The sequence below is a fragment of the Planococcus citri genome, chromosome 1 (assembly GCF_950023065.1).
Source record: "Planococcus citri chromosome 1, ihPlaCitr1.1, whole genome shotgun sequence".
NCBI lineage: Eukaryota > Metazoa > Arthropoda > Insecta > Hemiptera > Pseudococcidae > Planococcus > Planococcus citri.
The window spans coordinates 3,255,340-3,278,520 of NC_088677.1; the positions used below are offsets into that span (position 1 = coordinate 3,255,340).

The 23,181-nt window shown below is 36.9% G+C and overlaps 1 protein-coding gene across 1 annotated transcript; it reads right to left on the reverse strand.

Annotated features, from left to right (window-relative positions):
* Positions 1 to 11,402: 11,402 nt before the first annotated feature.
* Positions 11,403 to 22,318, reverse strand: LOC135845036 (uncharacterized). Its single transcript, XM_065363484.1, has 2 exons — positions 22,188 to 22,318; positions 11,403 to 14,816 (listed from the first exon to the last, which is right to left on the reverse strand). The coding sequence occupies exon 2, from the start codon at positions 14,738 to 14,740 to the stop codon at positions 12,626 to 12,628; it is 2,115 nt and encodes a 704-aa protein (XP_065219556.1). The 5' UTR covers positions 14,741 to 14,816; positions 22,188 to 22,318; the 3' UTR covers positions 11,403 to 12,625.
* Positions 22,319 to 23,181: the final 863 nt, after the last annotated feature.

Below are 23,181 nucleotides of genomic sequence, written 5' to 3' on the forward strand. Positions count from 1 at the left end.
TGGTATTTTATATTTTCATTTTTTCACCTTTACGTCCTTTATTACGATTGAGAGTTATCAGTTATCACACTAGAGAAATAGAACAAGTCGAACGAAGTATTTCCGACTGTACCCGAAGACTTCCGAGTTTTTGCACCGGAAAAAAAAACTAGTGCACTTTAACGTCTAGTTACCCGAACCCGAAAAATGAAATGATGAATACCCGAACCTGTACCCGTACCCGATAGAGACTATTTTGAACCCAAATACCCGAAAATACCCGATAGATCGGGTACAGTTCGGGTAAGTATTTCACCTAAAATACCCGAACCTGTACCCGTACCCAAACATTTAAAATTTTCATACCCGTACCCGATACCCGTACCCGATTCTCTGAGAAATAAATCTGTACCCGTACCCGATACCCGTACCCGAAAACGTTCGGGTTTGAAGCCCTGCTGGAATCTGACTGTGTAAAGCTTGTTTGTTTTAAAAAACTTTATTAACGGGTATTAGGCCGGATTCCAAAAATAAATTTGCTAATATTTCGCAAGAATTACATCTAGCTTCTTCAGAGCAGTGTTCACTACTGAGGGTTCCTTCTTGATTGAGATCTAGTTATAGGTCCAAGTTGGGTGTGCTCTCTCTCCTAATTGGTCCCAGCACTAAGGATGTGGCCTGTCACAAGGGTGTGGCTTCTTCCCTCATTGTGTTGGGTGTGGTCCACTGGGTGAGAGTCTGGGGTGTGGTCCTGTATTTGTCCCATTTCCTGGGTGTGTCCTGGATTGAGGTTTTCTTCCCAATTTGCAGCCTGGTGGCTTTTTGAGATTTGTCTTTTTTAGAGTATAGGCTTCCATGCTCTTGGTAGGGTGAAACTGTCTTCTCTGTTGAAATTGTTGCCATGCTTGTAGATTTCAATGCTTTCTCTCACCATTCGGCCAGTCCACCTTGTTTCTCTTGACAATACTTTGGTTTTGGTGAAGTCCACTTCACACACTTTTCATGATTTCATTTTGTGAAAGCTCTACCATAAATACTAATATGTTCATCCAAAAATAGAGCACGGGTCCCTGTATTTTATCCCAACTTTTTTCAAAATTTGCCCCCCAAGAAGGGGCGGGGTGTTCTTTGGGATTATGCTTTCACTTATTCAGTACATCTAATGATACTTTATCATTCAGTTCCATGATTGACCTCATTTGGGTTTTTGCTTCCTCGGTTTTTGAGGATAATTGAATACTCGTAAATCAGTACCTCTTTTACCAGACGGCTTAAAGGGGCGGGGGGGGGTAAACTGTGGGTTAAAGTGATGCTTGTGATGATCTAATTCAGGAAATTGAAAGCATTTTTACACAAAATCTCAGGATTAGCAGGGGCCTTTAAGGGTTAAAAAAAGACAACATACATCGACTACACATTTGCAAATTGATAGAAAAAAAAAGTTTCATTGCACCAATAGTGCCTTTTTGGATTAGGCTGGCCTCCCACGCTTGCGTTTTTGGCCGAAGGGAATGGATTTTGCCTCGGGGGGGGGGGTCCAAACCCACTTCTGACAACTTTGCATTCCAAGTACATAAGAATTCGTCGAAAGTTTTCCAATGTTTGTCTGCAGATTTGAAGGTTTTGATCATTTTGGGAGTAATTGAGTGTTTGGCTGTGATGCCGGTAGTGAAAAAAAGGAAGCAGCGCTGGAATCGCCTGGAATTTGAATCACTTTTTTGTTTTGAGCAGCCCATTGATACCCAGAGATCCACTCCTTTAAAGACACATCTGGAGAAGTGGCAAACTGTAGACACTTTTGAATTACAACTTTATCATATTCCATTGTACCGATTATGTGCAGTTCAATCACTATAGTAGGTACCCAAGTACAGATGTAGTTGTCGCTGAAAATCATACTTTGTCGTTTTAACTTTCATATATGTCGGGAGAAGTAGTCGTGATTCATAAACAAAAACAGTCGTGATGACAACCTGTTTAGTCGTTTAAAAACTTCTGTTTTTAGTACTTACCTAATTTGTCGTTAATACCCCTCTCATTGTCGTAAGACTGGCCTGTCGTTCAAACCACCTTTTTTGTCGTTCGATTAAATATTTCCCGGTTTCTTTGTAAGGCGACCAGTCAATTAAAAAAAAAAAAAAATCCATACATAATTCAGATACAACTGACTGATTTTATTTATTAAACGCGTTTAAACTTCTTTCATATAAAAAATAAACAAAATATTTTTAAAATAATAGGTAAATACTTATCATTCGTAAATTATTTTTAAAAAAATTAACGAGCTCTCTACCTCAAAATACCCTTATTCTCATTCATAAATAATTTTCACACGTGAAAATCAGACTGAACAAGACGTAGAAGGAATTCCTGAGCACCAGACCACACTCTCTGATAGGAAACAAAACTACAACAAGTCGAAAAGGGGCTATTAAAACCTCGGATCGCTCAATTTTCAGCAGCTCAGATTAATTTTTCAATTCAAGGTAAACTATTGAAATCAAAATTATGTACAGAGGGGGAGGATTGCAAAATATAAATGTACAAGGATTTTTCGAAAATGCACGAGGATAGGGTTTTTTTGAGAATAACTTTTCATCTGTCTCAGTATTGTTCCTATCAAAGAGTTCAGTCTCAAGTAGTATGAGTAGGTCCCTTGTAAAATTGAAAAAGAAAACATAGAATTATCTAACTTCCTCGAAAAATGAAAAATCGGGGTAAAAAAAGTAAAATAAAATAATATAAACATTAAAAATAATTTTTAAAAAATTAAAAAAACAAGAGGAACCATGAATAAAATTATAAGTTTAAGGTAAGTCATTAGGTAGGTAGAGATACATCTTATTCTACATTTGTACTTTCATGATCACATGTAACTCACATTACTACTCGTTACTTCAGTCTTTTACCAGTATTTGTTGCTATTCAACTCATAAATAAGTAAAATCACGAGCAGAAAATAAAATACGACTATGTTATTATAGCTCAAAGTCGAAATTATCCGGCACTCTTGTCCATTTACAACTTTCATCCGCATCATTTCCCACACCCATTCCCCAATTCAGTAAGAACTGAACACGAGGAGCGAGGACATCATCTCTTAATGCAAACTTCACCAACTCGCAATCCTTGTAAACGAGCATTCTAGCCGATTTATACGCCCTGTAAGTCTCCATATTGACAAAAAAACACACCAAAAACTCTTCGAATTTCGAAAAAACTGCCCCATTCAACGTTTTCGACTCGATTAATTCTCGCATCAAGTCATCCAAAACCGATTGAAAAACATCGTCGATATTTATCTCTCTCTTGAACTCGGCTAACTCGTTTCCTCCGCCATTGCAACACCAATATGAGAATTTGGTGAATTTCCTCGCATCGAATTCCATAATCCGGTCATTGGCAAAATTACTGTAACAATACATGAGTAAGGCGTGTTTCATGTTTTGCATACTATCTTCATAGGGTAAAGGAAATCTAATGCACAGATTTACAACATCGTCGTAACAACGATCGTCCAATTTGTTATGAATCCAAGTAGAGCCTTCGGAACTCTTCGATAAACTCATTGGCCTTTACTGTGGTACTAAAAGTGAAATGAATAAACGAACGAAGCATGGCTAATGCTTCCTCGTCGCAGACAGAGATGTGATGTAAATTTGTGAAAATTAGCTCTTTACTAAGAGTTTCTAAACGATTCGGATCCTTTACAAAGAAACCCAAGAATTCGCACAACTCCGAATACAGTCCATATTTTACCAAGAAGTTGAAATAACCTCTTAGCAGTTCCAACTTTGACGAATTAAATTCTTTAGATAGGTCCATTTCGTGGTCATTCACTGAACACAATTCCATTATTTTTTTTATATCGGAAATATTAGCTCGGATGAGTATTTTATACCAATTACTTGTCCATATTTCATTCTTCAAATCGTGACTGGCGTTCTCCAATACCTCGCACATGAAAGTCGAATCGAAATAGCTTATGTCTCTGATATCGCCGTCCAATTCTGCGAATAATTCTCTCACAGAAACGAACGACTTCAAAGAGTCAGGTGCGCTTGACCACAATTCTCGAAGTAAAGTGCTGTTTAGCTTTACATCCCTAAGCCGACATTCTCCAGGGTTGAACACCCTCCGCCACAACGTAAGTAAAATACTCAAAAATACAGGGCCGGTTATTATGTTTTTCATACAAGTCCACAATGGTATGGCATATGCGAAAAACCTTTGTTTCCAAATCAACTCGATGAAAATGCTAGCAAATTGTCTACTTACTTCTCGAACCTGTTTTTCGTTCAGCTTCAGCAGCACACGCCTCGAACGATTGAAATGAGACTTTCGTAAGATCGCGATAGCCTCGACTGTTTGGCGTTCTTCGCTCAGCATATCCCAAAAATACCCGAAAGCTGCCCAATTTCGTTCTTTAACAGAGTCAGCAAGTTGTTCACCGACAAATCGTTCAGTTGCAATAAAGTTATTCTTCAAAGTATGTTCCCAATACCGCATCAGAGTAGAATTATCAAACAAATTTCGCGTTTGTGATACCGAAGGCCAAATTTCCTTAATTTCATCCACCAAACAAAATTTACACGCGATCCTGAACTTGGCCCGAGCATCTAATTCTTCCATCGTCAGTGCCTTCCTAGCCGAGCTTTGGAAATAAATATCTCCATTTGGTTTAAAAACAATACCATCGAAGCATTTTACAAATATTTCAACCATTTGTTTATCCTTCACGTAGCGATCTGAAAACTGAAGCATCGCTTTCCTCAAGTTACCGTCCCACATTTTTATTTCTTTACCGACTCTATAAATGTATTCGTCGATCATATCCCTGATCCTGGTGGGAAGTGCGAACATATCTTTGCAACTGAAAACCGAAGATTTGGAGAACGATATAGGTGCTGTCCAACAACCACGTTTGTCACCATCCTGTACGTGATACTTGTTTAGCCACAATCTAAATGCTATTTTGCTCGCAGCCAAGATTTGCAGCGAAGAAGGCCGCTCCAAACAACTAAATGGTCTCTCTTTAGAAACGTCCAACGTGTGATCAGAATTCATTTTGACTTACTCGTCCGATCTATTTTATTCTTCATCCGATTGAATTGATTTTGAAGCAGGGCGCTCTTGGAAATCTACAAGAAATAAAAAATATTTCATTAGGATCTCTTTCAAATTAGTTACATTTCCACTTACAGGTAAAGTTGGTATGTAGAATACACCAAGAAAATATTAAAATTAGGCTTTTCATCATTATTGTATGCCCACGAGCAGAGCTTTCGAAGGGGGGGGGCTTGGTTTGCGCCAGGCCCGTCAAAAGAAGGGCCTGTTGGCTGTTATGAAAGAAAATCCTTTTTTTTTCATTTCTCAAAACATAAATTTTCGTAAACTTTTGCCCTCACATTGCTCGAAATGGGGTTTCATCTTTTTTAATAATTGAAATTTTTAAAAAAAAAATATCTAACAACTTTCAAAGTTCAAGAGTGAAAAAAAAACTTGTTGTGTAAAAAGTATCATTTTTATGCCTATAGAAATACAAGAGCTTTTGCCCTCATTTAAGCCTGTTCTTTTTTTTTTTTTAATATCCTAAAAAATCTTTCAAATTGTAAAATTTTGATAATAATGCTAAAAGTAGACACCTTGCATATGACCTTGTTTCACTCGGGTTAATTTGTGTCTCATTAAGTACTGCTAGTGAGAACCTTATGACTACACGAAAAAACCAACACTCCAGGACAACCCAATCAATCTCCAATCAATACTGGGTAAGTACATCTCCAACATCGAATACCAGAATACAACAAGCAGGACATCCCTATAACCTGATCTTTGCTAACCATATAAATACACCAACTCAATGATGTACCTAGTACATACCTACTTCTAGGGGAAAAGGAGCAGTTCTATCGACTGGTGGGACCTGCTTCTGTGAGCTCCCTACTTCCATACACAGAATACAGTAAAAGCTTGTTATGATGCTCTTCAAAAGGGACTGGAAAAAAGAGCGTTATAACTTATAAGCCTAAACGCGTTACATATAAGCAAAAAGAGCATAGGTAATAGTCCGCCATATGACAATAGGAGTAATTGCACCCACCCCACCCCCCCCCCCCGCCACCGATCCTCCGGGACATCTTTTTCCTTAAAGGGGACATCCTAAGGAACATTTTAAAGCAAACTTGCCAAAAAAAAGTTGGCCTTACTTACAAAATGGCGGCCATTTTGATTGACAGGTCAGCCGAAATCGCAGATCTTGCGTTTTAACATAGGATTTGCACGAACTTTTTCAAACTTCACAAAGGTGGATCGAAAGATCATGCAAACATTCATAACCTATCAAAATTTCAAGTGCTTAAGTGCGTTTTTCGATTTTTGGTGAATTTTTGAAAATCCAATTTAGGCCAAAAATGAGGGGAAAAATCAAAATTATATCAAATTGACCAAGAAAGCTGAAATTTGGGATATACCCTATTTTCGACATGCCACATCGATTGGAAACGGTTTCAACCCGTTTTGAGCAGTTCTGGAGCCTCCAGCAGATTTTTGAAACTCGAAATTCCCATAAAATTCCATCAAATTGTAGTTGTAAAGCTAAAATTTATTCTAAAAACTAATTTCAATACGCTACGAAGTACTGCAGGTGAATTTCAAGTCGTTTTGGATCCTCCAGCAACCTTTTGAAAATTCCTGAAGCCTCCAGCAGACTTTTGAAACTTTAATTTTTCACAGAATTTCATCAAATGGAGATGGAAAGCTGAAATTTACTCTACACTCCAATTTTAACACCCTCTGAAAACGACTTCTTATCGATTTCAAGTCGATTTAGAGCCTCCAACGACTTTTTTGAAAATTACTGGAGCCTGCAGTAGATTTTTGAAACTTTAAATTTCCCCAAAATTTTATCAAACCAAGATGGAGAGTCGAAATTCATTTTGCAAACTAATTTCAATACGCTACGAAGTTGACTCCTGGTGAATTTCAAGTCGTTTTGGAGCCTCCAGCAACTTTTTGAAAGGTTGTATGACGTTTTTTTGGAAAATTGAAATTTCCTAAAAGTAGCTGGAAGCTTCAAAACCATTTGAAACCACCATGTACCTAGTCTGCGAAGTAAATTTCAGCTTGCCAACTCCATTTTGATAAATTTATGTTGGGAAAATTTCAAGTTTCAAAAATCTTCTGGAGGCTCCAGTAATTTTCAAAAAAGTCGCTGGAGGCCCTAAAATGACTTGAACCCACCTAAAGTCGTCTTCAGAGGGTGTTAAAATTGGAGTGTAGAGTAAATTTCAGCTTTCCATCTCCATTTGATGAAATTTTGTAAAAATTTAAAGTTTCAAAAATCTACTGGAGGCTCCAGTAATTTGCTGGAGGCTTCAGGAATTTTCAAAAAGTTGCTGGAGGATCCAAAACGACTTGAAATTCACCTGGCAGTACTTCGTAGCGTATTGAAATTAGTTTCTAGAATAAATTTTAGCTTTACAACTCCAATTTGATGGAATTTTATGGGAATTTCGAGTTTAAAAAATCTGCTGGAGGCTCCAGAACTGCTCAAAACGGGTTGAAACCGTTTCCAATCGATGTGGCATGTCGAAAATAGGGTATATCCCAAATTTCAGCTTTCTTGGTCAATTTGGTAACATTTTGATTTTTCCCCTTATTTTTGGCCTAAATTGGATTTTCAAAAATTCACCAAAAATCGAAAAACGCACTTAAGCACTTGAAATTTTGACAGGTTATGAATGTTTGCATGATCTTTCGATCTACCTTTGTAAAGTTTGAAAAAGTTCGTGCAAGTCCTATGTTAAAACGCAAAATCTACGATTTCGGCTGACCTGTCAATCAAAATGGTCGTCATTTTGTAAGTAAGGCCAACTTTTTTTTTGGCAAGTTTGCTTTAAAATGTTCCTTAGGATGTCCCCTTTAAGAAAAAAGTTGTCCCGGAGGATCGGCGGGCGGGGGGGGGTACAATTACTCCTATTGTCATATGCTGTACTATAATAAAAGAAGTGGAAACGTGAACTTTATTTTAAATTTGAACAACTGTTCCAGCTGGAAATAAAAAAATCTGAAATTTTACTTTGAGTTTAAGGTCTGCTATAATAATAGAAATGATTTTTTGGAAAAATCATAAAAGTTTTTTTTTGCTTTTTAAAAAATTAAAACTGCAAAAATTGCAAAAAAAAAACTGTTGTTGCGGCCAAAATTTTCAGATAGTGAGAATTTTTTACACATAAGTAAGCTTTTTTTCGCAAAAAATTGGGTTTTTGTTGTTAAAATTATGAAAAAAATGTGATTTTTCCTGACTTTTAGAGCGTTAAAACACGATTTATAATCGCTCATGAGCGTTATATCGCGATTAATTTTACATTGCTTTAAATAGGGTTGTCTAGGGACTGGAGGAAATCAGCGTTATAACCAAAAGCATTATAATGAGCTTTTACTGTACCTGCGGATACTGACTCTGACGCAAGTCAGAAATATATGTACTAAAGGATCTTCAAGAGGAATGAGAGATACAAATCCAGAGGACTAACTGGGGTCGAATAACAGTAAAATTGAATGGAACACTGCCAATGGAAGGGGTAGAAGACGACCTCATGCTACAAGCCCCGCAATACACCTTAGCTCACTGTGTCAGCCTAGACTTTGAGATGAGTAAGGGCATTGCACTCAAATTCAGAAGAGCTTTGGGCAATGTTGACACTTTGAAGTCAAGGGGTGCCAAACTTGGGTATGTTGTAGACAGTGTTGCAGAGCAGAATGAATTTTGTTCTGGGTTCAGAGTTCAGCTCCAGCATAAAAAAAAATTCTGTTCCTGTTTCTTATATCGTTCCACTCTGCTTAAAAATATCGTCCCGTTCCTCCCCGACTTTTCTTTTTCATTTTAGAGAAGGTTGCATTTAAATTACATCAGAATTTTCCTGTCCACAGCAAAAATTGAAGTTGAAATACCCAACATTTTGAAAAATGGTTGAATTTAGAGTGTTTCAATGAAATTTAAAGTCCATCTCACATAAAAGAAGCACCAAAAACACCCAATGAAATTTGGAAGGTTTTACTTGGTGTTTTGACTGTTTAGGATTTGAATTTTCATGAGCTGAAAACGGTCTATTTCATGTCATTTACCATGTCTTGTTATACATAATTTTCTGGTTTATTGAGGTCAAATTTCAGCAAAAACACGTGTTGTTCACACTACACTCTACAGTCTTGCAAAACGTTCATTAAAGGTCAAAAAATTTTGTGAGGTTGGAGCGTTAAAAACCCATATTTTTATTCCGGTTTGGTTCTGGTTTCGCTCCAGTAAATTTTTTGAAAGTTGCTCCAGGCTCCATTCCACTCCGCAAAAATTCTCCCAAAAGTTAGGGGTTTAGCGTTCCAGTTCATTCTGGTTTGGTTCCGCTCCGCAACACTGGTTGTAGAAATATACACCAAGGGAAACTACATCCTATAAGAAAGATACCATGATAAGCCAACAATTGAAGATTTTGTTTGTACTATGAAAGAGTGCTATAGCCATGAAATGTATAGAACTACATATTGAAAAACTTGCAGTCCTAAGGCTAGGATGAGAACTGGATAAACTTGATTGGCCTCTACTACAGCAAACTCTACTGGAGTGCTTTAAGGATGTTCCAGTCACGCTGAGAGTCTGCACTCTTCCATTAGGCATGCAAACGTGAAACCCAATTGCTACAAAAGTAAACCCAAACGAGTCAAATGTATACGTATAAAGAAGAAAAATTTTAAATAATTATATTGTTTTTTGTAGGAACTGGTCAGTGTCAAACAAATATACAGAGACACTTTCCGGACTCAATTATAACCATGTTTGTATAATAGGGTATTGGCAAACCCCCTCTCAAAGAAACTCCATATAGTTTAATCCCTGGAAATGAGGTCAAATTATATTTGCCATGGGCTCACATAGGTTCTTAATGGCTCTCCTCATCTCCATCCCCTCCCAAAAATCTTAACACTCGCAAATTTTGAGTCAAGGGCATCTCGACTCGAGCTCCTTCAATCCAACACCAAAACAAGCCTCAATACTGAGTTTATGTAAATTTTGTTAAAATCACTCCAACTGAGATATGTTTATTATACTTGGTCCTGCAAAAAAATCAGATAATGCAAAATAAAATATCAATGGAAATTGATTCCTGTAGTTCTAAAACGGATTTTGTGAGTAGTCCCACTCCCAATCCTGGAATCATGATAAGGGTAAATTATATAGTGATTCACAACTTTTGAACCGAATTGAGTATAAACTTAAACTAGGATGTCCAATCTTTATTATCAATCAGGGTGTCTAACAAAATTTCAAAATGAAAAAAAAAGGACTTAAACAGGACTTTTAGTAGGACTTTCAGCAGGTCATTTTTCGAGCACTTATGGCATTTTTTGAGGTGTGAGGGGGGGGTCAAAATTTTCATTCAAGTTTTTAGCCAACGGAATTTTAGCAGGACTTTTAACAGGACAGTTTTTGAACACTTGGGATTTTTAAGAGAGGGAGGGGGTGGGCGAGATTTCTCCTTCAAGTTCGGAATTTATTATTAATTAAGGAAAAGAGAAACAAACTGGCCCTGGAGAAGCGAGGGCGAAAGCTCTCAAAAATTAGAAGGTATTTTGAGAGGTATCAAAAATTATGTTATCTTGTGTGATGAGTTACTAAGTACAAGTATATTATTTTGCTTCAAAATTTTGAAATTCGAATAATTATTTTTTTTGGAAATTGATTCAAACTTTGAACATTTCTTGAATTTGAACAATAAGTCACTTATGAGAAAAAAGAAGAGCGAATAGCCCGAGCGAAGCGACGGCAGAAGCTCACAAAAATGTGTTATTCAAGTTCTAAAAAAGTCGACAAATGAGCCCTGTTCTACAAGTTCAAAATTCCGGAAAAAAGGGGAAAAAATTGAAAATTTGAAAAAGTCATTTTGAAAAAAAGGACACTAAAAGGACAAAAATGTGTCATAGGCAAAAAAAGGACTTTTGTAGGATAAATAGGAGTGTTAGACACCCTGAATTCAGCTTTTGGAAATATTTTGGTGCATTATTTTCAAAATCCAACATTGTCGACAAAGTTGAAAATTTTAGAATTTTTCAAATTCAGTCCAAAAATAATTGGTGAAAAAAATGTTGAATTTGAACCGGCACGAAAAGATTTTGAAAATAATGCAACTAAAACGATCGAAAGGATTACAAGTTTGGTAAATCCCAGTTAATAAGTGCTAAATTTTCTTTTTTTTTCTTAAAAAAAAAAAACAAAAAAAAACTTTCACCAACAATCGACTTGGGAGGTTGAAAATAGGGTAGGGTAAAAATCGAATTTCAGACTTTTATTTTAGTTTGTTACGATTTTGATTTTTTTTTCAAAGAAATGGACCAATCAGTCAGTGCGAAGAAAAATTTCCACACAATTCAGATACAACTGAACGATTTTATTTTATTGAACATATTTATATTTCTTTCATAAAATAAACATACTTAATATTTTAAAAATAATAGGTAAACGACATTCTTGAATTGATTAGAAAAAAAATTAACGAAGTCTCTCTGTCTCTCTCTCTTCCTACATATCCTTATTCTCATAAATAATTTCAACATGTGAGCACCAGACCACATTCTCTGACAGCAGAAACAAAACTAAAACAAGTCGAAAAGAGGCCTTAAAAAATCCCGCATCTCTCAATTTTCAGCAGCTCAAAGTGATTTTCAAATAATTTAAGGTAAATTTTTGAAGCCAAGAACAGAGGGTTGATTGCGGAATAAAAATTGAATAGGATTTTTTCCAAATTCAATCGCGACTTTCATTAAAAGTTGAATGAAACTCAGTGAAATTTTTGGCTCAGTAGGTACCCTTGGAGGAGAAAACATATTATAAGTTCTTAAAAATGAGGAAATTTTCAAAAAAATCGTGGTTTTTTCGCTCCTGTCGTTACCCAATATGTTTTGGGAAAAATTGCCCAGTTCCAGAAGATAGGACATGGTGTGCACTCATTTCTGGAAACAATATTCCCTGACATTTCCAAGTTTTCCAGACCAATTTCTCCAATTCTCCAGACCCTTCAAAAATGAATTACACAATTACACATGCGATCAGATTTGGGGAGGGGAAGGGGGGTGGTGTGTCAAATATATTTGAACATCATCAGCGCCATATTGCTGTGTTTAGTACAAATGACATGAGAAAATTGAAAAACTTTCATACCTCCCTACCATATGAACACGAGCAGAAGGAAATTGGGGATAGGGGATTTTTTGAGGTATACTTTTGAGCCGTCTCAAGTAATGTTCCGATCAGAGAGTTCAGTGTTGAGAAGTATGAGTTTAAACCCCCATACAATTGAAAAATAAAACATAGATTTATCTAATCTTACTCAAAAAATGAAAAATCAGGGGGAAAAAGAAAAATACATAAAATAATACAAGCATTAAAAATAATTTTCAACAAAATTTTAAAAACAGGGGAAACATTGATAAAATTTTAGTCAATTGGTAGGTAGAGGTAGTAGATAGGTACATCTTATTCTATATTTGTACTTTTACGATCCAATGTAACTCTCACTACACTCATTACTTTACTTCTTTGTTTTTATTCACCACATAAAAGAGAAATCATAAGCAGAAAAAATGATGTACTTCAAAATAAAACCCACATTAAATTTTCCCTCCTTTTTTTAGAAGTTTGGCCCGCATCATTCACAAATCCCATCCCCCAATTCAGTAAGAAATCAACATGAGGAATAAGGAATTGGTTTCTTATTGCAGATTTCATCAATTGACAATCCTTGCAGTAAACCGGCATTTTAGCCGATTTATAAGCTCTGTACGTTTCCACGTTGACAAAAAAACACATCAAAAACTCTTCGAATTTTGAAAGAACTGCCCCATTCAAAGTTCTCGACTCGATTAATTCTCGCATCAAGTTATCCAAAACTGTTTTAAAAATATCGTCTATATTTATCTCTCTCTTGAACTCGGCTAACGCGTTCCCTCCGCCATCGCAACACCAATACGAGAATTTGGTGAATTTTCGAGCATTGAATTCCATAATCTGGCCGTTGGAAAAATTACTGTAACAATACATCAGTAACTGGCGTTTTATATTTCGCATTTTTTCATCGGATGATGGAAATTTAATACACAGATTCGTAACATCGTCGTAGCAATACTCGTCTAATTTGTTATAAATCCAAGTCGAGTATTGCGGACTCGAGATCAAATCCTCGATAAACGTATTGGCCGTTTCTGTGGTACGGAAAGTGAAGTAAATAAACGAACGAAGCTCGTCTAATTCTTCGTCGTCGTCGCAGGCACAGATGTGATGTAAATTTGTGAAAATTAACTCTTTACTAAGAGTTTCCAAACGATATTTATCCTTTACAAAGAAACCCAAGAATTCGCACAACTCCGAATACAGTCCATATTTGATCAACGAGTTGAAATAATCTCTTAGCTCTTCCAACTTTGACGAATTTCTTTCTCTAGACAGGTCCATCTCGTCATCGTTGACTGAACATAATTTCATTAATTTCTTTATATCGGAAATACTAGCTCGGATGAGTATTTTATACCAATTATTTTCCCATATTTCCATCATCGTGTAGTCGCTGGCGTTCTCCAATACCTCGCACATGAAAGTCGAATCGTAATAGCTGATGTCTCTGAGATTGCCGTCCAATTCTGCGAATAAATCTCTCGCAGAAACGTACGACTTGGACGATTCGGGTGCCCCTGACCACAATTCTCGAAGTAAAACGTTACTTAGCTTTATTTTCGTGAGCTCAGATTCTTTAGGTTTGAACACCATTCGCCACAACAGACGTACAATTCGTCCAAATACAGAGCCAGGAATTAAATGTTTTATACAAGTGCACAATTGTATGGCATACCAAGAAAACTCTTTGTTTGAAATCACCTCGACGACAATTTTATCAATAGATTGTCCCCGTACCACTTCTCGAGCCTGTTTTTCGTTCAGCTTGAGCAGCACACGTCTCGAAATACTGAAATCGTGAGTTTTTACAATCTTGATAGCCTCGACAGTTTGGCGTTCTTCGCTCAGCTTATTCCAAAAATACTCGAATGCTGCCCAATTTTGGTCTGCAAGAGAGTCAGCCAGTAGTTCAACGACAAATGGTTCGTAAGCGAAAAAGTTATTCCTCAAAGTATTTTCCCAATACTGCATCAGCGTAGAGTTACCAAATACATTTGGCGTTTGTGATACTAATTGCGAAGACCAAATTTCCCTGATTTCATCCTCCAAACAAAACTTACACGCGATCCCCAACTTGGTCGTAATATGTAATTCTCTCATCATCAGCGCGTTTCTAGCCGAGCTTTCGAAACAAATATCTCCATTTGGTTTACAATCGATACCGTCGAAGCATTTTGCAAATATTTTAACCAGTTTTTTATCCCTTACGGTGCTTCTTGAAGACTGCAGCACCGCTTTCCTCAAGTTATCCTCCCACGCTGCTATTTGGTTACCGACTAGAAAAATGCAATCGTCGATCATATCCCTGATTCTGGGAGGAACTGCGAGCATATCTTTGCAACTGAACACCGACAACGATCTAGGCCAATTAGGTGGGGGTACCCAACGACCACGTTCGTAACCTGTCTGCACGTGATACTTGTTTAGCCATAATCTCGATGCTATTTTGCTCGCAGCCAAGATTTGTAGCGATGATGGCCGCTCCAAACAACTAAATGGCCTCTCTTTAGGAAAATCCAACGAGTGATCAGAATTCATTTTGTGACTTACTCGTCCGTTCTATTTTATTCTTCATCCGATTGAATTGATTTTCAAGCAGGGTATTCTTGGAAATCTACAAAAAAATCAAAAAGATTTCATTAGGATCTTCTTCAAAGTTGACATATTTCCACTTACAGGTAAGTATATAATTAAGTATGTACATACAATTACACGAAAAAAGTAAAAGATAAAATGAAACTTTCAATCATTATTGGTAGGCCCACAAAGATTAGGCAGTTTCAAGTTAGGGGATGAATCCCTGGGAAAAGGGGGAGCGGGAAAATCCGTGGATGGGGTCCAATCGAAAATCTGACGTCATATTCGTGTTCAGCATCACCAAAAACATACTATTTCATGTGTCACACGGGCAAAAACACTTTTTCTGAACTTTTACCCCATTTGGGGAAGGTGGTGGGGCCGTTAATGGGGTCAAATCAAAAATCGGACGTCATATTCGTGTTCAGCGTCACCAAAAACATACAATTCGATATATCACATGCCCCAGATTTTCTTTTGAAAGTTTTGCCCAAATTTGGATAGAGGGGTGCTTCCTCTCCATTAAAAAATCCCATCTCGAAAATTGAATATTTTGAAAAAACATCAAAAGGTACATTTCTGGAAATTTTTTCAGAATTTTAAATGGTAGCTCCCACTTACAGCGCCATTTTGCAATTTGAACTTTCAATTTGTAAGTTCAACTTTCAGCTTTTGAAAATTTCAAAATGCTTAAAAAGTTCAAAATGCGATGCCCTTTCAAACTGTGAAATCAGTTTTGTTCGAAGTATCATAGCTTTGGAGACATGCGCAGCTGAAGTTGAGTACATCAATACAACGTGAAAGTAATTGAAGCCCGTCCTCTGAAGGGGCAGGGACCGAACTGATTGCGGGTTTAGCGTGTTGATGTGTGCCCAAAAGCTCACGGGTTTGTGTGTGCTGGCCGGAGAAAATCCGGAGGCCAAAGGGTGCTCCCCTCAGGGGGGGCAGGTTCCTAGTGGAAACTACACACCTCTGGGACCATACAAAAAGGAATCAACATTTGAAGATGTCAATTAACGTGTCTTATTTGTTAGAACAACTTTTAGACACACACAAAAACCGAGGTTGGACAATCCTATCAGTCCACAATCAATCCTTGGTAAACACTTTGCTGATATCGAAAACCAAAATGTGGCATGTAACATAGTTGACAACGCGATGGATCAGTTGATCACTGATGGTGAACTGGACGTATACGAACCCACAATGCAGTACCTTGTATCTACTAAGAGGGATAAAAGAAAGATTCTACCACCCAGTTGGGCCAGTCGCTGTGGGTTGTCTACTGCCATACAGCGATTACCAACAGATGGGCCAAATAACCCTGGCTGGGGTGAAGAAAGTACTCAAACAAGATGCGAAGGAACTAGAAAAGAAAATCCAACACTCCAACTGGGGAAAGATAGAGACCAAATCAAATGGGATCTTCACCTGGAGGAATTGGAGGATGATCTGTTTAGACAATACCCACAGTTTGCCCTGGCCCATTGTAGACCAGGAAAATTAGATGAAAAAAAAGGGTCATTGGGAAAAGTGAGGTAGAAAGCTGAATTTTGGTATACAGGTCCATTTTTTGGTGCTGAACACGAATCCGATGAGTCCCCGGTCGTCCCTGGTGAGCTTTCTCCCCTATTGTGGATCTAAGCCCCCCAAAACCAGTTTTTTGCAATTTTCTCCCCGGCATTGCATTTTAGCGAAAAATGAGGTTAGACACAAGAATCTACGTCAAATTTCCGATCTAGTGACATATCAACTTTTCTTCTACCCTCAAGGGGGTTGGAACCACAACCATTCAAAAAAGGGGGGTTCCCTGAAAAATACAAAACGTCTATAGGCGCCTAAGAGGGGTGAAATGGTCCCCGACAGCGTTCGAGTTGATATTAGCATGAAAAGTGGGTACCATAGAGAAACCTCCGCGCAAAAAATTTTAGATCCACACCCCCTCCCCTTTTTGCGGAACCCTCCTTTTTTGAAATTTCAGTATCACTTTCCTCAGCCCTATTTCAACCGATTTTGAAAATTTTTCTGGAGGTTATGTATATGCTTGATAGGTAACCCCACAAAAATTTTCAACCCCCTCCCCTCATATTTACCCCCCAAAATGGCGTTTTTTTCATTTTTTTAGGCCTATTAACAATCAAGATTGCGAGGTAAAATTTTGTAAACACGTTTTTTGGATGTATTTTTGGCCCCCAAACATCATATACTATATTAGAAATTTTTGCTTTGGTGCGCCGTGGTAAAAACTTGAAATAATGTATCGTAGGAGGGTGGGGGGTGAAATGGCAATTTTGAAAAAAACAACTATCAATGAGTAGAGTATCGTTTTCATATGATTCGATACCGCTGAGCACGAATATGACCTCAGATTTTTTGCTACACTCACCTACCCCTCTCCAGAGCCCCTCAGCCCGCTCAATTTTCACGATTTTCGAAATAAAGTTATTTTGGTGATGTTGGTTTCATTGCTATGGGAAAATTACATAAATTCATTGTTATTGTACATAAAATTTCTCGTAGAATGAGCTACAGCAGATGGCTCCCCCTCGAGGGGGGTGGACCCTTCAATTTTTTTCCACGCAGAAAACGTAACAATCTGTATGTGTACTGGACTGTATAGGTATGCGGAGCATATGTGGCATAATAATTATTCATGATAACTGTAACTTGAGTATGTATGAGTATGTATTTTATAATTCAATGACTAGGTACCTACATAAAAAATCACAAGAAAAAAATATGGTAACGAAATACTTATAAAAAAAAAGTAAAGAATGTTAATTTGTGATTCACTTAATCGTCATCATCACTAATGTCATCATCTGTGGTATAACTTTCGTCGCTGAAATAGTTGTAATCGTCATTTTCTTTCGAAAATCGTGAAAAATGAGGGGGCTGAGGGACTCTGGAGAGGGGTAGGTGATTGTAGCAGAAAATCTGAGGTCATATTCGTGCTCAGCGGTATCGAATCATATGAAAACGACACCAACATCATCAAAATAACTATATTTCGGAAATCGTGAAAATTGAGGGGGCTGAGGAGCTCTGCAGAGGGGTAGGTGAATGTAGCAAAAAAATCTGAGGTCATATTCGTGCTCAGCGGTATCGAATCATATGAAAACGATACTCTACTCATTGATAGTTGTTTTTTTCAAAATTGCCATTTCACCCCCCACCCCCCTACGATACATTATTTCAAGTTTTTACCACGGCGCACCAAAGCAAAAATTTCTAATATAGTACATGATGTTTGGGGGCCAAAAATACATCCAAAAAACGTGTTTACAAAATTTTACCTCGCAATCTTGATTGTTAATAGGCCTAAAAAAATGAAAAAAACGCCATTTTGGGGGGTAAATATGAGGGGAGGGGGTTGAAAATTTTTGTGGGGTTACCTATCAAGCATATACATAACCTCCAGAAAAATTTTCAAAATCGGTTGAAATAGGGCTGAGGAAAGTGATACTGAAATTTCAAAAAAGGAGGGTTCCGCAAAAAGGGGAGGGGGTGTGGATCTAAAATTTTTTGCGCGGAGGTTTCTCTATGGTACCCACTTTTCATGCTAATATCAACTCGAACGCTGTCGGGGACCATTTCACCCCTCTTAGGCGCCTATAGACGTTTTGTATTTTTCAGGGAACCCCCCTTTTTTGAATGGTTGTGGTTCCAACCCCCTTGAGGGTAGAAGAAAAGTTGATATGTCACTAGATCGGAAATTTGACGTAGATTCTTGTGTCTAACCTCATTTTTCGCTAAAATGCAATGCCAGGGAGAAAATTGCAAAAAACAGGTTTTGGGGGGCTTGGATCCACAATAGGGGAGAAAGCTCACCAGGGACGACCGGGGACTCATCGGATTCGAGTTCAGCACCAAAAAATGGACCTGTATACCAAAATTCAGCTTTCTACCTCACTTTTCCCAATGGAATGTTATTTTTCCTGGACTATTGTGTCAGCAGAGACTTCAGGATGTCAAACAGCATTGCACTCCTATTTAAACAAGCCTTCGGCAACCAGGACACTCTGAGGTCAAGGGGTGCTAAGATTGGGGAAGTAGTTGAGCTCAAAAAGGATGGAAATTACATCCTTTATGCCATCACCAAAGAACAGTACAATGATAAGCCATCAATCAAGGACTTTGTAACAACGATGAAAGCAATTGCTGCCAAATGCGACCAACTCAAGATCAAAAAGATAGCAGTACCAAGACTAGGGTGTGGTCTGAATAAACTGGAGTGGCCAACAGTGAAACAATCCATCATTGAATGCTTCAGGGACCACCCAGTTACTGTCAGAGTATGTACCCAGAAGGAGTAACAGCTTCAATCTTGATCTATCAACCAAACATCGACCAGTAGAAGCCCTGTAAATAACCCATTAAAATGCATTAAGTACCTCAAGCTGTAAATAACAATAGTTGGATTTTTCAAAACTTATGCATGCCCTAAAAATATATTCTTCTCAAAACCAGCTTGGCCTCCTGGCAAATGTCCCCCCATATCCGAAACTCGTGTAATGCAAAGGGGAGACCAACACTTGTTGACCCCCCCTTAGGCACCAAATTCTCCTCGCAAAAATTCTTTTCCCAAGATGGGTTGGGGGACTCAGTCTACCTGATGGGCATGCGTGAATAACAAAGCCTGGTAGGGTGATTGGGCCCTTGGCAACCACCTAGGGGGTATGGCTCGTGGTGGACAGCCTGTCTTCCCCCCTCCCCTCTGCATCTTAAATCTAGGATTAGGGATCATTTTGTTTATATTTAGTCTTAGATTTAAGATGTATGTTTATTTGAAAAAAAACCCGGCACCTTGTGTGTTGGGGGACCCCAAAAAATGAAAAAAAAACTTACTGGATGGGTAAACATTGTAAAAAAAAAATTGAGTGAAATCGAAGGACATGACTCAAAAACGTTGGTCGAGTTGAGGTGGAATGACCCTACTACCCATAGATGAGATGAAAACTCACCATTATAGCTTTCCCACCATTCTTCCATCCACTTGGGGAGGTGAGGGGGTTTGTTTTATTTAGAAATGTCAATTTCTCTTCATTATGCTCAGTTTTGAAGTCTGATTGGTTGGGACCATCGCCACTTAGGGAAAATCGATGTTTCACAAGTGATTGGGGGTACATAGTTTCAAAAATACTTGAAAAAAATTTAAAATTTTAAAAGTTGAGCTTTTTTTGAAAGCTCGATATTATCAAAAGCTTGCCCAATTTCCATTTTATAAAATTAAATTTTCAAAATCCAGGAAACGTACCTGCATTTTTAGAATATTTAGACCAATGAACTTTTCGTGATAGGATTTGCAAAAAAAGTGAAATATATAATTGTACGACAGAAAAGGTTGTTTAAGCAACATCGACACCAGCAAACGACAATAAAATGTGTGATAGCGACAACTTCTCCCGCCAAAAAAGCATGTCTAAGCGACAGAATAAAATTATCAACACGACTGACAACGCTCCTCTTAACCATCGAGCCAAAGTTCATTTTTGGAGAAAATTTTAAAAAATCGCTAGAGGCTGCAGTCCGCACTTTGTGGAGAAAAAATACAAAGTTCTGGAAAAATCGAAAATTGCTCTGGAGGCTTGAGAATGACCAGAAATGGTGAAATTGAGGGGTTCCATAGAAAAAAGGCCTTAGTCAATTTTTTTGTTTTTCTGATTTTTATACTTAATTCTGAATATTTAAAATTATTTTTTATTCAGTCATCCGTGATATTGAAAAACGAATTGGAAAATGTTTGCTCACAGAAAAAAAATTTGAGTCCATTTGAACTTATAAAAATCAGTGAAAAAAATTGATCAAGACCCCCTTTTTTACGAAGCCTCTCAATTCAGTTAGGAGACGTCGATATTAGTTTCAGAACTAATTTTCATAATTTTTGCAGAATATCTCTCACATTTCTAAAAAAAAAACATAACTCGCTGAAAATGGTCTATTTTTGAATTATTGGCATCAAAAAGTAGCAAAAAATCAATATGATATCTGACACACTGGGAATCGTGTAGTTTGAGCTCAAAACGTCAAAAATATCAAAAAAATTTAAATCTCCACCTTTTTTTTCGAAAGTCAGGCCTACCGCAATGGCCATAATTTTTTACGAAAATTTGGCTAAAAAGATGTGTTGAAAGATTTAAAAAAAAATAAAATAAAAATAGACGTGTTAACGGATATGTGTGTACATACTATATCTGTCGTGATTTTTTTTTTACTATCGTCTTTCAATTTATTCAACTGCCGTTCAATTTTCTATTTGTCGTGAACATTTTTTTCTGTCGAGCAAGGGTGGCCCAAAAGTTAAGCGCCACTTGCGTTAGTGATTCACATAAACCTCCGTGTTCTCCTTAAATAATAAAAACTATGCAACCAATACACCTTTGGAAAGTGGTAACTTACCCCTTTCCAGAAGTGTATTGGTTGCATAGTTTTTATTATTTAAGGGGAACACACTGAGGTTTACGTGAACCACTTTTAGACAAATTATTCTGTCGTGCGATTCACCGTTTCTGTCGTAACGATAAATCATACCCTTTGCAAAACCATTGAAAGGGGAGGGAAATGTTTCAAAATTGTAGTTCAATTATTGATTTAAACAAAAATCAAAATATTTTCGAAACACTAAATACGAACATAATTTTTTTGAAATCAATCCCTTCAACGCCCTCATTGGTTTACAAAATCATAAAAACACGAAATAAAGATTTAAAAATGGTAAAAATTGACAAAAGATATTGAATTTTTTGTAAGAGGTTATAAAAATTGAACAAAAAAAAATTGTTGAAAACATATTAAAAGACCAAACGTAACTAAAAAAACCAAAAAAGTATCAAAAGCAACTTCAAAAAACACCGAAAAGTGATGAAATTTGAACCAAATTTGAAATTTTGCGGTGTTTTATCTTTTTTTTTTTTGGTGCATATTTTCAAAATCCAACAGTGTTAGACCAAATCAAAAATTATTTTCAAAAATAATCGAAAGGATTACAAAGTTGATAAATCCGAGTTTCTTTCTTTCTTTCTTTTTTTTAATACCGTGAGGTGAGGTAATTTGACCACTTTTTTCATGTTATTTGCGCAATAAATCTACTGTTTTGGATGTAGAGATTTGAAATTTCATAAATATACATATTAGCCACATCCTTTCTGTACCATGATGCAATTTTCAGAATCGAAAAATATTCAACTAAGTACCTATAACCTACAGAGATCGCTGAAAAGTAGGCCAAATTACCCCAGTGCTGGTGTAATTTTTCCATCCCCTTTCCCCACCAAAAAAAAGTAAAAGTAAAAAATTCAGTGATACGAGTAACTGATAAGCTCGTAAATCTGCATATTGACCAAATAGGTAAGCTAAAATTTATTCTGAATATTCGTTACAAGTAAGACAAAAAGTTGACAATACTTACATCATTACACTCGGATTAAGTTTAAGGATTTTTTTCCGAAACCATTATCACTACTTTCAAAAAAATTGATTTTCACAAATTTCGATCTCAATCAAAACATAATCAAAACACAAGCAATCAGCGAATGCTTGTTCATGCCATCACTAATAGATGTAAAAACGCCTGTTCTTTCGAGCGGTGCAATTATTTAGTTCCTACGAGTTCCCCTAGGATCGCTATCAACGTTACCTATCAGTAAAAAAAAAACAAGAACCTAACCTAGCCTAACCTACCCCTCCATGCGATACGATACGGCAGAATCCAAAAATTCGCAGGAGGCTGCAGAATACTTCAAAACTAAGCACTAACAAATTAATAATCGACTCGAGAAGTTGAAAATGGGATACAAACCCAATAATTTCAGACTTTTATTTTACTCGTAGTTTGTTAAAATTTTGATTTTTTAGAAGAGAAATGGACCATTTAGTCAATGCAAAGAAAAATTTCCACACAAAATTCAGATACAACTGAACGAGTTTATTTATTGAATATAATTATTATTAATATTTATTCCATAAAATAAACAAAATATTTTTAAAATAATAGGTAGGCTAAATGTCATTCGTGAATTAATTAGAAAGAAATTAACAAACTCCCTCTTTCTATGTAAATCTACATACATACCCTTATTCTCATAAATAATAATTCTATATGTAAAAATTAAACTAACAAGTAAAGGGAATTCCTGAGCACCAGGCCACCAGACCGCACTCTCTGACAGAAACGAAACTAAAACGAGTCGAAAAGGGACTCTAAAAACCCCGCATCCCTTTATTTTCAGCAGCTCAAATTGATTTTCCAATTTAAGGTAAAGTTTTGAAGCCAAGAACAGGGGAGAGGATTGACTGCGAAATGTAAAAATGTAATAGGATTTTTATTTCAAATACAAAAAATGAGACTTTCATTAGTTTCATTTCAAGTTGAAAGTACTCGGTATAAAATTTTTGGCCCCGTA

Excerpts from the sequence above, each read along its gene's own strand:
- LOC135845036 (XM_065363484.1), bottom strand. The coding sequence starts at position 14,740 with ATGAATTCTGATCACTCGTTGGATTTTCCTAAAGAGAGGCCATTTAGT.